General features: G+C 37.9%; 1 protein-coding gene across 1 annotated transcript in view; it reads left to right on the top strand.

The window, feature by feature from the left end:
* The window catches only part of GRIA4 (glutamate ionotropic receptor AMPA type subunit 4), a 160,904-nt gene that overhangs the window by 45,579 nt on the left and 102,016 nt on the right, over positions 1-13,309 (top strand). Inside the window, 2 exon segments of the mRNA XM_036743956.1 lie at positions 7,747-7,830; positions 7,832-7,906. Of these exon segments, the coding sequence (XP_036599851.1) occupies positions 7,747-7,830; positions 7,832-7,906 (159 nt within the window).

Below are 13,309 nucleotides of genomic sequence, written 5' to 3'. Positions count from 1 at the left end.
CTTAAGCTTTATAACAATCCAATGAGGTAGAGATTCTTATGATTATACCCATTTTACAGATGACAAATTGGGCTCAGAGATATGAAGTGATTTGCCTACGTGATTTGCTTAGTAAGTGTCAGACCTTTTTAACTACAAAATTAGATATTCCATACAAGCTTAGGATATAGGGAAACCTGTTCTTGGAGATCTTCAGCTCTGCATCACAGGCTGTCTCCATTAGTCTGAGGGAAATGATTGTTTAGGAAGTAGCAGTAACTCAACTCTCTACTTTTTCTGTACCCTAGAATATGTTTTTGTGCCCTTAACATCTCTTTGAAGATTTTCTCTCAATAAATTGTCCTTAGGTATAAGCTTGTAGCCAGTAGATAGGCAGTGCATTGAATAGAGCTCTGAACCTGGGAGTCCAACAGCTACTATGCAGGTACAAACTAGGATAGATAGCACTTGAATCAAAAGCCTTTCAAAGCTCCAAATCTTTGGCCATTTAGTCTTGGCCAGGTATTTACAGCTTTTGTATTTGTAAATTTTCAATCACATCCCAGTCAACCACTCTTAGCATTTTGCCATCATATTGCCCCTCCCCCCTTTTCCCCACTTAGAAATAACACTCCCCAGATCAGACGTCCAGAGAACATTCCTCTTCCCCACTTCCTGATGGAGCTAATTCATTCGTTTTTGGAACTCTGCCCTAAGAATGAGTTTTCTTGATTGAAGAGTACAATGAGTAAGTGAGTAACACTCGCTAACTCACTTTATCCAGCTTGCCCCAGAACAGACCATGTTTCATATCCCATCTACCCATCTACCCTTGGCCTCCTTGCCATCTGCTTCTGTGAATAAATGCCACCCTCCCCTTGCCTCAGACACAACAGGGAATAGTAATCAATACTACTGTAGCAGGGAGTTGATTAGGATCCCTGATCAACTGAATCCACTCCTCAGCCCGCCCCTGTCCCCACATGCATCATTCTTCATCAAATTGTAGGATGTTAAGGGCACATAACAAAAGACTGTGAGATGACAGGATTGGGACCTTCAGATTTTGAAGTGGTCCATTGGCAGTCTGTAAACCATTTGCCAATTGTAACAGTGGCCGATGTATGGAAGTGTTTATATTTCTTTTCTCCGTTAGAGAGTATAAGAAGTTCCTTAATTAACCAGAGAGGAAGAAAAGATTCCGGAATATGACTCAACAGCCAAAATTCTGACTAAGGAAGCTTAAGTTTTGCCTCTGCAGAGACCTGGGATTCTAATAAGAATAAGTAAACCTCAATCAGACTTCTTGTAGATGCTAACAGACCAGGGTTGTGGAGACCTGACACAGTAAGTCAGAAGAAGGAGGTTTACAGATGTCAGTCTTTGGAAAGGGAAAAATGAAGAAGGAAAGCCACCTCAAGGACAAGAAACAAAGAATCTAGTGTCAAGGGAAGAGGCAGATGGGAAGAAGCAGATGGGAAGAAGTGGTAATTATTTCTTACCAAGAAATCAACTGACCTCAAGCTATAGATTTAGCAACACATGACAATCTTAGATGTGTATGGATGTGGTTTTTCTAACCAAAGAAAATTCTATTGTTCATAGCTGTGGAAGAGCCCAGAGAAATAAGGTAATGCAAGTGAATAAGATACAGGGAAATCTGAAGCTTGAGAGGTTTAGGAGATAAATTCCTCCGTCCTCTTCAGAAAGATTGAGGAATAGGAAAATAATGTCTCTGAACTTATAGAAACTTGGCTAAATTTTTGGTCAAGCTTTTTTTCTTGTTTTCCTTTGTTTTTGAGAACAAGCTAGGTGGAACAATTTTAATCTGATATCTCCTCCTTATAAATCAGACTGCTATGGATAAAAAAAAGGATGGCCCCTATAAGTGGACTATTTTTTTATAATGTGCTTAATATCTTTGTGATATTTTTAGAGATTTTTTTGTTTTTAGTTTACGACACTCAGTTCTACATAATTTTGAATTCCAGATTTTCTTACCCACCTTCCCCCCCAAGATGGCATGGAATCCAATATGTCTTCTACATTTAACTTTGCTTTGAATTATTTACATACTAGCCAAGTTGTGAAGAAGACCAATGGAATGAATCATGAGAAAGAAGAAACAGAACCAAAAAAACCCCAAAAACAAAAGAGAAAAAAAGGGGGGAAAGGCAAGCATAAAGTGTGCCTCAATCTGCATTCAGACTCCATAGTTCTTTCTCTGGATGTAGATAGCATTCTCCATCGTGAGTCCTTTGGAGTTGTCTTTGCACCTTGTGTTGCTGAGAAAGTCTATCAGGGTTAGTCATCACAGAATCCATATATCTGTGGTTGTGTATAATGTTTTCCTGGCTCTGCTCCGCTCACTCAGCATAGTATCATGTAGGTTTTTCCAGGTTATTATGAAGTCCGTATCTTCCCCATTTCTTATAGCACAATAGTATGCCATTACCTTCATATACGACAACTTGTTCAGCCATTCCCCAATTGATGGGCATCCCCTTGATTTCCAATTCGTTGCTACTACAAAAAGAGCCGCTATAAATATTTTTGTACATATGGGTCCCTTTCCCACTTGTGTGATCTCTTTGGGATGCAACCCTAGAAGTGGTATTGCTGGCTCAAAGGGTATGAATATTTTTATAGCCCTTTGGGCATAGTTCCAAATTGCTCCCCAGAATGGCTGGATCAGTTCGCAACTCCACCATCAATGTAACAATGTTCCAATTTTCCCACACCCTCTCCAGCATTTATCATTTTCCTGTTTTGTCATTTTAGCCAATCTGACAGGAGAGATGTGGTACACAAGAATTGTTTTGATTTGCATTTCTCTAATCAGTAGTGATTTCGAGTATTTTTTCGTATGACTATAGATAGCTTTAATTTCTTCCTCTGAAAACTGCCTGTTCATATCCTTTGACCATTTCTCAATTGGGGAATGACTTGTATTCCTATAAATTTGGCTCAGTTCCCTGTAATATCCTTGTGATATTAAGAGCCTGAGTGAGGGGAAAAGACCCAAAATAGGCATGAAGGCTAACTCGAGTTGTTCTCTAGGGATGAGTGTTAAAATAGAAAGTCTTGACTATAGGATGTTGAATTTCAAAAGAGATGTAGAGTTATATACCATTGTGTAATGGAAAGCTATTTTAGTATTAAGGGTTAAAAATAAGGGAATTACTAGAAAATCTATCTTAAATCTCTTTTGTTCTACCCCATCCTACCCCTAGACAAATGTAAGCATATTAAGATCTGTATTTTCTAACCCACCTACTGTAATTGTCTCCAGTGTACTCTTTGACACTTAGAGTGCCCCCTGTACTACTCTCTCATTTTTACATATTTTTATCCAGAACTATAACTAGCAATTTTTTTGTTTTTTTTAATTTATTATTTAACATATTTAGTTTTCAGCATTGATTTTCACAAGAGTTTGAATGACAAATTTTCTGCCCATTTCTACCCTCCCCCCACTCCAAGATGACGTATATTCTGGTTGCCCTGTTCCCCATTCAGCCCTCCCTTCTGTCACCCCACTCCTCTCCCATCCCCTTTTCCCTTCCTTTCTTGTAGGGCAAGATAAATTTCTAAGCCCCATTGCCTGTGTGTCTTATTTTCTAGTCACATGCAAAAACTTTTTTTTGTTTTTGAACAGCTGTTTTTAAAACTTTGAATTCCAAATTCTCTCCCCTCTTCCCTTCCCACCCACCCTCCCTAAGAAGTCAAGCAATTCAACCTAGGCCACATGTGTATCATTATGTGTAACCCCTCCACAATACTCATGTTGTGAAAGACTAACTATATTTTGCTCCTTCCCAACCCATCCCCCTTTATTGAATTTTCTCCCTTGACCCTGTCCCCTTTCCAAAGTGTTTGTTTTTGATTACCTCCACCCCCATCTGCCCTCCCCTCCATCATCCCCCCTTTTTTATCTTCTTCCCTCTTCTTTCCTGTGGGGTAAGATACCCAATTGAGTATGTATGGTATTCCCTCCTCAGGCCAAATTTGATGAGAGCAAGATTCACTCATTCCCCCCTCACCTGCCCTCTCCCCTCCTCCCACAGAACTGCTTCCTCTTGCCACCTTTATGCGAGATAATCCACCCCATTCTATCTCTCCCTATCTCCCTCTCTCATATATTCCTCTCTCATCCTTAATTTGATTTTATTTCTTTTAGATATATTCCCTTCATCTTCAACTCACCCTGTGTCCTCTCTCTCTCTCTCTCTCTCTCTCTCTCTCTCTCTCTCTCTCTACATATATATATATATACACACACACATACATATATACATACATGCACATTCACTTATATACATATATATATATATATATATATATATATATATATATATATGCATGTTCCTTTCAGCTACTATGATATTGAGGTCTCATGAATCATACACATCATCTTTCCATGTAGGAATGTAAACAAAACAGTTCAACTTCAGTAAGTCTCTTAAGATTTCTCTTTCTTGTTTACCTTTTCATGCTTCTCTTGGTTCTTGTGTTTGAAAGTCAAATTTCCTATTCAGCTCTGGTCTTTTCACTGACAAAGCTTGAAAGTCCTCTATTTTATTGAAAATCCATATTTTGCCTTGGAGCATGATACTCAGTTTTGCTGGGTAGGTGATTCTAGGTTTTAATCCTTGCTCCATTGACCTTCGCAATATCGTATTCCAAGCCCTTCGATCTCTTAATGTAGAAGCTGCTAGATCTTGAGTTATTCTGATTGAGTTTCCACAATACTCAAAGTATTTCTTTCTGGCTACTTGCAGTATTTTCTCCTTGATCTGGGAGCTCTGGAATTTGGCAACAATATTCCTAGGAGATTTCTTTTGGGGATCTATTTGAGGAGGCAATCGGTGGATTCTTTCAATTTCTATTTTGCCCTGTGGCTCTAGAATATCAGGGCAGTTCTCCTTGATAATTTCATGAAAGATGATATCTAGGCTCTTTTTTTCATCATGGCATTCAGGTAGTCCAGTAATTTTTAAATTATCTCTCCTGGATCTATTTTCCAGGTCAATGGTTTTTCCAATGAGATATTTCACATTGTCTTCAATTTTTTCATTCCTTTGGTTCTGTTTTATAGTATCTTGATTTCTCATAAAGTCACTAGCTTCCACTTGCTCCAATCTAATTTTTAAGGTAGTATTTTCTTCAGTGGTCCATTGGACCTCCTTTTCCATTTGGCTAATTCTGCCTTTCAAGGCATTCTTCTCCTCATTGGCTTTTTGGAGCTCTTTTGCCATTTGAGTTAGTCTATTTTTTAAGGTGTTGTTTTCTTCAGTGTATTTTTCAGTATTTTTGGGGGGTCTCTTTTAGCAAGTCATTGACTTGTTTTCATGATTTTCTCACATCCTTCTCATTTCTCTTCCCAATTTTTCCTCTACATCTCTAACTTGCTTTTCCAAATCCTTTATGAGCTCTTCGATGGCCTGGGAAGAGTTCATGTTTTTCTTGGAGCCTTTTGGTGTAGGCTCTTGCACTTTGTTGACTTCTTTAGGTTGTATGTCTTGGTCTTCTTTGTCACCAAAGAAAGAATCCAAAGTCTGAGACTGAATCTGGGTGTGTTTTCGCTGCCTGGCCATATTTCCAACCAACTAACCTGACCCTTGAGTTTTTCAACGGAGTATGACTGCTTGTAGACTAAAGAGTTCTATGTTCCACATTTGGGGGAGATGTGCCAGCTCTGCCGCACCAGCACTCCTCCTTCCCCAAGAACCCCCAACCCGGACTGGCCTTAGATTTTCAGCAGGCTGTGCTTTCCTGCTCTGATCCACCACTTAATTCCTCCCACCAGGTGGGCTTGGGCCCAGAAACAACAGCAGCTGTAGCTGCCCCACCTCCACTGCCCTGGGGGTGGTGGCTAAACCCAGAACTCTTTCCACTCCTGCAGCTTTTCCCACTAACCTTCTCCGCTGTCTTTGGTGTTTCTGGGTTGAGAAGTCTGGTAACTGCCGAAGCTCACTGATTCAGGGCGCTAGGGCCCACTCTGCCCAGCTCCTGGTCTGGTTGGTCTGAGCCACTCAGGCTGGGCTCTGCTCTGCTCCATTCCCAGCTCCCAGCTCCCAGCTCTGTGTGGGATAGACAACACCCAGAGACCATCCAGGCTGTCCTGGGCTGGAGCCCTGATTCCCTCTGCTGTGTTTGTGGGCTCTGCTGTTCTAGAATTGGTTCAGTGTCATTTTTATAGGTTTTTGGAGGGACTCCTCAGGGAGCTCACACTAGTCCCTGCTTTCCAGCCACCATCTTGGCTCTGCCATCCAGGCAAAAGTTAATGATAGCCTGTGCTACAGTAGTGGTTCTGCCCAAGGACCTGACAGTTTCCTTGGGTTTTCTTAGGCCTCTGCCATTCAGTTGACATTTCAGACCAAGGCAGCCACACCTTTTTGGACCCAAATGACCAGCAATGAATTTTGTAATCAAGTAACAATCAGGGGAGCCAACCCTGCAGTGCTCCTAACTAGCAATTTTTGATCCCAAGACAGGTGGCATAAAAATATGTCCTCAAGGAAAAATCAGTTGAGAGGGAGGCACACCTATCTATTCCTTTCCATAGCTTTCTGGGCCTGTCCACACCAGTCTCTAGCATCTAGAGACGGCTACCATGGAAATCCAACGATGTCACTCCCTTGCTCAGTGAACTCCAGTAGCATCCTTTTATGCTCAGAATCAGATATAAAGTCCTCCATTTGCTATTTAAAGCTCTTCCTAACCTTCATGAGACGTCCAGTCTTCTTACACTTAACTTCTCTGACATGCATACTTCAATCCAGCTACATTGGCTTTCTTACATTTCCTCTAACATGGCATTCCATTTACTCTCTCAAAGCTGTTGCGTTGGCTGTTCTCTGTGCCTGAAATGCTCTGGTCCCTCACCTCTGCCTCAGCATATTTGGCTTCCTTCAAGATGTAGCTCAAATTCCACCTTCTATAGGAAGCTTTTCACCCAGCTATTAATGCCTTCTTTTTCAGTTGACCTTCCATCTATTCCATATATATGGTATACAACCTAGTATTTACCTATTTTCTCCCATTAAATGTGACCTCCTTGAGAACAGGGATTGTTTGTTGTTGTTGTTGTTGTTGTTACTTTTTTGCTTTCTTTGTACCCTGACACTTAACATAGAGCCTAGCACATAGCAAGGATTTGATAAATTTGTTAACTGACTGACTGACAGACTAGAGAATCCTTGAAAAGAAAATGGGAGTAGGTCACAGCAAGCTAGGTACCTGCATTGTACTTTTCAGAAGGAGGAAACATTCTGCTAGCTTTCTACATTAACTAATTATTTGTGCTAACCAGGTACTAAGTTCAATTGTTTCCACCTATGGAGAACTACAAATGCTATCAATAGTAGCTCTTTTAAATTTTAGCATCCTAGCCAAAATCCTGTTTGTATTGCTTTCCTATTTCTTTTATGGTCTCCTCTAATAAGAGGGTAAGTTCTTTTGAGAGTAGGCAATGTCACATTTTTCTATTTTATTCTCGGTAGCCTTTGTCACTCAAAAGCACTTTGTAAATAGTTTGAGTGGAATTGAGCTGAAGTGAATTGAATTCAGAATCTTTATAATCTTGCATTTGAATCTAAATGACAATTCCTTAGGATGAACTGGATTAGATTTTTCATCCTTATTTTTACCACTGCTTGCATTAAACATCTCCTTAGGTATTGATAATTGATTGTTAATTTATTTTAAAGCTAGCAGACATGAAACTTAGAAGAGCTTTTAAATGTGTCAAAATGATTTTTTTAGGGATTCAAGGATATTTCTCTTGAGAGGTTTATGCATGGAGGAGCCAATGTGACAGGATTCCAGTTAGTAGATTTTAATACAACCTATGGTGACCAAGCTCATGCAGCGCTGGAAAAAACTAGATCAAAGAGAGTACCCAGGATCAGAAACACCTCCTAAGGTATGGGCTTCAGTGTTTATACCATTAATGTATTTTCTGTTTATGACAAAAATAACTGAATACAATTGTACTAGTAACACTTCAGATATCCTTTTTTCTGGTAACTTCATGCATTGAAGATAAATGATATTTTGCTACCTAAACAGCATTATATAATACTTTGACTTCTAAATTTAAGGCTTATAATACTCTACAAGAAATTTGATTCAGGCTTGCTGGAGGTCAAGAGACCTGAGCTCTTTTTCTGGCTCTGTCATTTCACCTCTCTAGGCATCACTTTCCTCATCTATAAAGTGAAGGGGATTAGAGTTGATAATAGTGTCAATAATAAAAAATTGCTTGTTTTATAGAGTGATTTAAGGTTTACAACGCATTTTACATATATTATATCATTTGATCCACACAACTCATGATGGATGTGACATAGGTATTATTATCCCAAAGAAAAATTAATTTATTAGCGATGGACTTAACTAGTGGTTTCTGAGCTGTGATAATCCCTAAGGCGCCTCATTCATCTTGACTTGCATCACTCTAATACTCAATAGTTTACCAGCAAAATTATTTGCTATGAAAATAAATACATCCTTTTACTGATGTAATAGTTACACAGTTGGGTGTGATTTGTGCTCTTCAAGTTGTTTTCAGTTAAATAATTTCAATACTAAAATCTTCAATGAATTTCCATTTCTCAAAAAAAAAAACTCATCTTCCTATTGTGCAATTTATTTACAAGTAAGAGACAATAAAATTGAGAAGCCAATAGAAATATGATATGCAGAGTCTATTGTGCCTCAGTTTAAGTATCTAATTTACAAGAACAATTTGGGTGCTTTATTTTTAAGACATCTCACTCAGGTTTGGTACTAATTTATATCCAGTGGGTTGAAGAATTGCTGATCATAAGCATTAATTCTTTTCTGAAAAATATTATGGCATGATTCAGATTCTCTAGAAAAGAGATAACTTGGGGAGACAGAACAGCTGTCTTCAAATATTAGAAGTATTGCCTTGTGGAATAGTTAACTAGTTTGTTATATTTACTTCAAGAGGGTGAAATTTGTACCAACGGGAAAAAGTTAAAAGGAAGGAAGTTTTTACTCAACTTAAATGTAGCACCTAGGCCCAGGGCCCCCAAACTTTGTGATTATATAGATGGGTTCCAATCTCAGGGGCAGACTGTAAGTTTTGCTGTGACTCATTATTCACCCATCTAGAATTTAGTCTGAGAATATTTCCAAATATAACTCATAACTAGGTCTCTGAATATGTAGGTAAGAATCTTCTCCCTTTCCTACCCCACTCCCAGATACTACAAGCACAAAAGATAATAACACATTTATCAGGCATAGGATAGATTTTATGTAAATACACACAAAAGGGTCCATAAGAGTCCATAAACAAATGCAGAAAACAGCTTACAGAATCAGAGTAACCCATAAGCAATTTATAACTGTCTCACACCCTCTAAAATGACAAAAAAAATATTAAAATCAATCAAATTCAGTGTTGCTGGACTTGTGGAATAATAGTTCCTTCATTCAATGCTAGTTGAATTTCAAATCTGTGGGAAATTGAGAGCAATCTGTTGATAATACACAGTAAATTACAAAAGAAAATTCATTACTTTGACCCAATAATGATGCTGATGGTGAGATTACTTTAGAAAAAGAAGGAAAAAACTCTGGATGTTCAAAATTTTTCACAAATTATTATATTTAATTGCAAAAAACTGAAAGCAACCTACATTCCCCCAAATAAAGGGATAATTAAACAAATTATGGTACATCAATGAAACCATGTAATGAAATATAGTTAAATTAATACCAAACGTATGAGGAATACAAAAAATCTGAAAATGTCCTTTTAAAATAATATAACTTTAAAAACAAAAGACTGGAGCATCCACTGAGTGTGTTTATACAAGGAAAAAGTGAATAAGAATGAATGGACAAGCAAGCCAGATGAGAATTTACATGGAAGGACTAAAAAGTAATATGATACCCTGTGTATCAAAATGATTAATTAAATAGCTACTAATGTTAGTTATATTCATGTTTGATGTAGTTTTCTAACAAAACATTGATTTATTTTAAAGGAGAGGGGTTATATGAAAACATTTTGTAACCATGAACGTAAGCTATTATTATCATAGTTGTCACTATCAGCATCATCATCATCATCATCATCATCATCATCATCATCATCATCGCCTCCTTTTCAAAAGGAAAAAATTATTTCAATATAATTCTTTGGGGTTGATGATTTATTTAATTCTAAATCCACATCTCTGTAATTTTATCTAGCCCACATCTCTCCATCCTGTCCACAAAAATAGTTTGGGATTTTGTCAATGCTTTACTAAAATTGAGTTAAACCGTATTTACAAATTCTCCCTAATATATAACTAGGAACATTGTCAAATAGCCTCACACACAAAAAATGAAGTTAGTCTGGCAAGAATGTTGTGAGCTTTTTGTTTTGTTGGTGGATGGAGAGGATGGCCTGTTTTTAATAAGGCTATATTATCTCTATGTGATCACAGCATCATTTTCTAGGTATTCAATAACACTCCCTTTAATAATGTCTTCAGGAATCAATGTCAAATTTATTGGTCTATAATTGTAGTCTCTGTCCCACCCCACCCCTCTTTTTTTAGCATTTTGATTCAGTATTTGTTGACTTATTTAGGAAGATCTTATCAAGTTCTTTGTATTTCAGTTGGAAACCTCATTGACTATGATCCTGCCACTGCACAAAGCTTATCAAGTTCTTTGTAGAACTTACCTGCTTTCTTATCCTTTGCAACAGATGTTGGCATATAAACTACAGTTATTTCAGGGACTACAATGTCTACAGCGAGCACTGAAATATATGATGACTTTCATTAAATGATGTTTCTTTGACTTCAGTTGCATGACAAAACCAAATTTTCTTTTTGCTTCTCTGAGAAGAGCCCATAATCTTTTGTTTGCCTCTAAATAAGTCATGTCTCCTATAGCTGCAGCTTTTTTTGTATTCTCGTTCCATTTGAAGCAAGAATGACAAGACTGAAATGATTCGTTCCTCAAGAAGTATGTGCTTTTCTTCATTGTTGAATGAGGATTTTACATTTAGTGTACTAACAACTAAGTTAATGTTTGTAAATAATCTAAAAATTGCATGTTTCCCAGAAGTCTATGTCCCCTTTTCTGCCACTTCTGAAGCCTAATTGAAGCACATGGAATTTAAGGCAGTTCTGTATTATTTTTCTGACTTTCTCTCAACAAATTCATCACCAAGTAGCCAACCTTTGATGTTGTGACTCTCAATCTCTAGATAGATTGGTACTTGGGAAATAGATACTGTTTGTTGACAGGACAAATGCAAACAAAACCTTCCCCTCATTGTAGAAACTGAACTTGCCAAAGCTTAATCTTGGCATAATCTTCAATCAGTTTATCAACAAGGATTTATTAAGTGCCTAATACATGCCAGACACTGTGCTAAGTGCTAGAGATACAAGTACAATGAATTAAACAATTTCTACTTGCAAGCCATAGTGGATACAGTTGAGACTTTGAGATGGAAAGACCTGAGTGCAAGTCCTGCCTCTGATATTTAGTAGCTCTATAATCCTGAACAAATTCTGAGCTCTCTGAGCTTCATGATCCTTTTCTCTAAAATCAGGGGGTTGAACTGGCCTCTAAAGTCCATTATAGTTATAAATCCACTATTTTGCAATTTTGTGGCTTCTTCAAGAAGTCCCATTTTTGCCATGGCCCTAAAGTTCTGCACACTCCTAATGGCATCCTGTGGTTTGAATTCCCCTTTGAAAGAGAAATGAAATCAGAGATATGGAGTGAAATTGGGGGTGGATAGGCAGGTGATAGTCTAAGATTCTAATTAGTCCCATTTTCACACCACAAAGGCTCAAATGGTGACCCATACTTATGGTACTACTCTGAGGATCTAGATCCCCCCTTAGAAGGCAAACACCTGTTGTTCAACAGGCAACCCCCATCCAAACAGAGCCACATCATCCAAATAACTCACAGTTATAAAGTGGTAAAAAGTCAACACCCTTGCTCCTCTGAATCATGGCTTTAAGGCCCTTGCCATACTTCCAACTTTAGGAGTCATATACCTGATCCTCTTCTCTCTCCAAAAAGCCTAACTCTGACCAAGAACTGCCCTTCTCTTGATAGAAAGTCAGAATCCAGGACTCTAAAACTTGGAGTTGCTAGAGAGGCAAGACATAAAGTAGATTCTGCCCAGGAAATCCCCTCCATCTTTCTAGAAAGCTAAGTTCTATGATCAAGTATTTCCTTCTCTAATAGGTAGCAATTCTAAACCCCTCCATTGCAGGATTTCCAGAGAGGAATGTCCAGAGTGGGAAATCTCAATGTGTGTACTTAAACTGAAGTTCAGGAACTCTAACACCAGACTATATATTAACCCTCTTCATGGCTGCCACAAGTATGAAAGCTTCAATTTTTTTTGCCACTATCAATACAGGACTGGTTATCAAAGTAATATCAATACTCGACCACTGTCCTAGGTACTGATCTAATGGAAAGCATTCTAACCTCTCTAAGCTATCTAAATTTCAGTAGGTCACTTGGTTATACCTCATATTATTGTTTTTAGCTATGAAATGGAAATCATGTAGGCCCTAACAAGTTGATAAAAATTAAATTGAGCATGGAAGGGACCTTCAGAAATCATCTAATTAATTTATCTATGTTTAGGCAAGAGCACACTTAAATCATCTAGTACAAACTGAAATTTCCTGCATATTAACGAATGGGAAAGAAATAAAATCTATAACCACATTATGTGGCCCATTATGATGGTTAACAATCCTTTCTATCACCAAACTGGTATTTAAGCTTTCTTCCTCTTGTTATTACAGAGAACTGGTGTTTCATATCCCATGTGTAAGAGCCCTTTATATACCCAAAGAAGTATTAGTAAAACATAGGAAATTCCCAGCTTTCTCTTCCCCATAAGGAATAATCCCAATACCTCCAACACAACCTTATGTCTTTTTCTACTCATCTTGGTGGCTGCTCTCCAATCTCAATTTGAGATCCTTAAATCTTTCTTAAAGAATAATAACAATAATAGCTAGCATTTGTATAGAACTTTAAGGTTTGAAAAACCTTGCATTTTGTCCTCAACAACCTTGGGAGGTAGGTGCTATTTTTATCCTCATTTTACAGATTAAAAAACTGAGGCTGACAGATGTTGACAAGGAAGCTGATAGTTGTCAAGAGGCTGACAGAGGGAAACAAACTAATATGTTTCTGGTGCTAGATTTGAATTTATCTTACCAACACCAGGTTCAGCATTCTATCTACTGCACCACCTTGCTATACTTTCTTTAGTAGTTAAACTTTGAGAAGTACATACCCTTCTAAT

The sequence above is a fragment of the Trichosurus vulpecula genome, chromosome 2 (genome assembly GCF_011100635.1).
Source record: "Trichosurus vulpecula isolate mTriVul1 chromosome 2, mTriVul1.pri, whole genome shotgun sequence".
NCBI lineage: Eukaryota > Metazoa > Chordata > Mammalia > Diprotodontia > Phalangeridae > Trichosurus > Trichosurus vulpecula.
This window is presented reverse-complemented; position numbering and strand designations above follow the sequence as displayed.